Source organism: Mus caroli, chromosome 10 (assembly GCF_900094665.2).
Source record: "Mus caroli chromosome 10, CAROLI_EIJ_v1.1, whole genome shotgun sequence".
In the NCBI taxonomy this organism is placed as follows: Eukaryota; Metazoa; Chordata; class Mammalia; order Rodentia; family Muridae; genus Mus; species Mus caroli.
This window is the reverse complement of record NC_034579.1, coordinates 110,558,316-110,562,194: the sequence shown is the minus strand read 5'-3', so window position 1 is coordinate 110,562,194 and position 3,879 is coordinate 110,558,316. Positions and strand designations below refer to the sequence as shown.

Here is a 3,879-nt window from a genome sequence, read left to right as displayed (position 1 = left end):
GAGGTACAGGGTTAGGCTCTGTGGATGCTGAGGTACAGGGTTAGGCGGGCTCTGTGGATGCTGAGGTACAGGGTTAGGCTGATGCTGTGGTACAGTGTTGAAAAGGTTCAGATCAAGTTTCCATTTAGTGGAAATCTCTCTAAGTTACTTGCTATATTTTAACCAGCTTTTTTGTTTGGCTCTTTTAAGAGATAACTGAATATTCTCACTGAATAGCTCCAACTGCTTGGCACTTACTTGTGAGCCCAGACTGGCCTCGAACTCTTGATAATCCTCCTGCCCCAGAGTCCTAGGTGCTGAAATTTCAGGTGTGCCATCATACCTAGTTTTAATGTCTATTTTATTTTTTATTTTTTAAAGTTTTTTGTTCAGTTAGCGCTCAGGATGGATCTCCTCAGGCTCTCTATGCAGACGTCACTGTTCTTTGTTGTCAGCCATTCTTCCTCTGTCCTCTCCGATAGCTGTGTGGTGTGCTGGAGAGTCAGGTGCGCAAGGGTTTGTTCTGTTTCCCTTTAGAAGGTTTTCATATAGACTCTGGTACCATAAAGAAGGTGTGTATGTGTGCAGATGTGCCAGCTTCCTGCTAGAGCTGTCTCCTAAGGCGAGGTTCTAAACTTGCCGACAGTGTTGTGGGTTAACGAACACTGATGTGCTCTTTGGGTGTGTAGTTAGATTCCTCCGCTCATCAGTTAATGGCATACCGTGAGTGTGCCTTCGAGCTGTCCAATTAAAACTAAACAGAAGAAAGAAAAACATGCACGGCAGGAGAAGCGTCAGATTGCAGTAAGGGACACTGTCACGAGCAGTCCATTAAACTATACACTCGGTCCAGTCCTGAATGGCGTACTTTGCATTTTGCCAGCCCATCAGTGTAGATAGGAAACAGGGCAGAATTTGTTCCCCTGTGTCTATTTGTGAATTTACCTTTAAGAAATTTTGTTTTAGTTTTGTATTTTATGTCAATTGCTGTTTTCCCTGCATGTATGTCTGTGTACCACATTCACGCAGTGCCCATGATGGCGAGAGGAGGACATTAGCTCCCTTGGAATTAAAGTAAATAGTTATTAGCTGCCATCTTTGTGCTGGGAGTCAAACCCAGGTTGTCCAGTAGAGCAGCCATTGCTCTCAACTGCTGATCTGTCTCCACAGCCCCTACTTGTTTATAAATTCTCTGTTCATATCCTGTAACTATTTTCTGATGGGTATTATTATTACTATATGAATATACTTTGTACAGTACAGAAATTACTGTATTTTTTTTCTGCCAAGGGTTTATGACTGCTGTATAAATTTTTTTTTTTCGAAAGTATGAGTAGGGAAAATCAAGTCAGGAATAGAAGTAACTGTCTCAGGGTAGGGACCGTGACACACAGCAGAGTATACATCTGACAGGCGTAACCTTTGGTTTCACTGGAAACGGTGATAATGTAAGAGAAATGGTCCAGGCAGAAAACAGTCAGAGCCTTAACTATGCCATTAATTGAATTAAATGCCAGATAGAACAAATGTTTTGAATATACAAAAACAAAATAAACATTAAAAGGCAATTGACTACTAAGAAAATATATTTGGCACAAAAACTTTTTTTTTTTTTACCTATTTTTAAGAAAAGCATGGCAGCTGGGCGTGGTGGCACACGCCTTTAATCCCAGCACTTGGGAGGCAGAGGCAGGCAGATTTCTGAGTTCAAGGCCAGCCTGGTCTACAGAGTGAGTTCCAGGACAGGCAGAGCTATGCAGAGAAACCCTGTATCAAAAAATCTAAAAAAAGAAAAGAGAAGAGAAGAGGAGAAGAGAAGAGGAAAGAAAGGAAATAGAAAAGAGAAAAAAGAAAAGCATGCCAGTTACCTAGTTCACTCTTCTGTGTCTGGTGACTGCTGTGTTTTGTTACTCTTAGTGACAGTGACGGGTGTAAAGAAAAGAACCTCTAAACGACTTTGCATAGCGCTGCTTGTCGTTTATTTTGTCTAAGACCTGCGGATCCTTCCATTCTAGTTTGCCATTCTAGGTATGCCAAGATAAACAGGAATAAAATGTAAAGAGTAGCAAGTTTGGGCCCACAAGTGGCCCAGTCTGGGCGCACTCCGGCCTGAGCCTGGCCGCTGAGTTCCTCTCTAGGACCTACATGGTATTTGGACACAGTGGACTCCCACAAGTTGTCCTCTGACCTCCAGTGGCACTGTGGCATGTATGCCTATACACAAATGCATGCACACACACGGGATAAATAAGTGTGTGTTTTAAAAAGATAATAAGTGGAATTACACACCCTAAGATTAGATTGTTTTATGTGAGATATTGCTCAGTTCTGGATTTGTGTGCCATGAATATATATCCTAAAGGCATAGTCCTTCCCTTTCTTTTTTGATCTTTCTAAAGCCTTTCCTTTCTAGCTTTGGACATATATCCCATTAAAAGTTAACATTAGCACTGAGTACATCCTTCAGGACGAACGCAGAAGACTTATGGCAATGTAAAACTCTTTTTCAGAGAGTTCTGGAGGAGAATCAAGAACATTACCATATAGTTCAGAAATTCCTTATCCTGGGAGACATTGATGGTAAGGTACAGGTTTATTTTACTTCGCCGGAGTTCTTCATTTGTCTCTTTGAAGTAGCCATTCTTGAAGTGGTACATAAGACTCTCTAGTCCTCCACTGACATCCACCCCTCACGTGTAACCACGTTTACTTGTTACTGTGAGGCCAAATCTGAGTTGAACCCTTTTTTGTGTTGGCGCATGTCCTGTGGTGGGAGTTGGCAGTGTGACTCTCAGACACCATAGGCGAGCTGGGACGCCCTTGGTGGCACTTTTCTCCCCTGATTGTTTCTCACTACCAAACCTTTGCTCTGATGGCTTTGTAGGTTTGATGGATGAATTTAGCAAATGGCTGTCCAAGAGCGGAAGCAGTCTGCCCGGACACCTGCTCCGCTTCATGACACACCTCATTCTGTTTCTCCGCACCCTAGGCCTCCAGACCAAGGTGGGTACAGTAAGTAAAGGTGGGCAGCTTTACCTGCCTCCCTCCTGCTTGCAGTCCAGCACCTGCCAGCAGCTGCCGGGACCCGCCCTGGCCTGCAGAGGCACTGCGGAGGCCCCACAGCATTGGACGAAGTGCAAAGACTGCGGGTCTCTGGTCTTATAGCGCTCTCTTCCTGTTGGGGCAGGGTGCGGCAGGAGACTGACTTCTGGGAACTCATTATTCTGTGGCTAAAAGCCAGGCTCTGTAATAGTGCAGGAAAAGGCATATTAGTAGGGCTGGAGAGATGGCTCAGTGGGTAAAAACACTGGGTGCTCTTCCAGGGGTCCTGAGTTCAATTCCCAGCAACCACATGGTGGCTCACAACCATTTGTAATAGGATTCAATGCCGCCTTCTGTTGTGTCTGAAGAGAGCAACAGTGTACTCACATATATAAAATAAATAAATCTTTAAAAAAGAAGAAAGAGAAGAAAAGGCATATTAGCCACAGGAAGCAATCCTGGGAGGAAGTCTCTCGGGCCCTGGCCTCTCAGAGCTCACCCATAGAATCCATGCAGAACAGTGGGCCATCTCCAGAAAACTCCCTTGTGTGCCTCAGCATTTTCTAGATGGCGTCTGACGTCAGCATCATCTCATTTGTTCACCTATTTTGGTAACTCACTGGGAGTGATTTGTAGATTCTAGTCTATGGCCAGAGAATGCTGCTGCTTGCCCAAATTTAAAGAAATTAGTCCTCCTTGGTATCCAGCTAAGCTAATGGAACCAAAATAAATCCCGTGTGAGAATTAAATAGTTTCTCTTTCCTTTCTGTGTTTCTTTTTTGTTTGTTTGTTTTGTTTTGTTTTGTCTTGTCGAGACAGGGTTTCTCTGTGTAGCCCTGGCTGTCCTGGAACTCACTC

General features: G+C 43.9%; 1 protein-coding gene across 1 annotated transcript in view; it reads left to right on the top strand.

Moving 5' to 3' along the window:
- Positions 1–3,879, top strand: part of Nup107 (nucleoporin 107) — a 43,975-nt gene that overhangs the window by 22,434 nt on the left and 17,662 nt on the right. The window contains exons 18-19 of the mRNA XM_021174024.2: positions 2,490–2,559; positions 2,864–2,982. Of these exons, the coding sequence (XP_021029683.1) occupies positions 2,490–2,559; positions 2,864–2,982 (189 nt within the window). The remainder of the gene's footprint in view (positions 1–2,489; positions 2,560–2,863; positions 2,983–3,879) is intronic.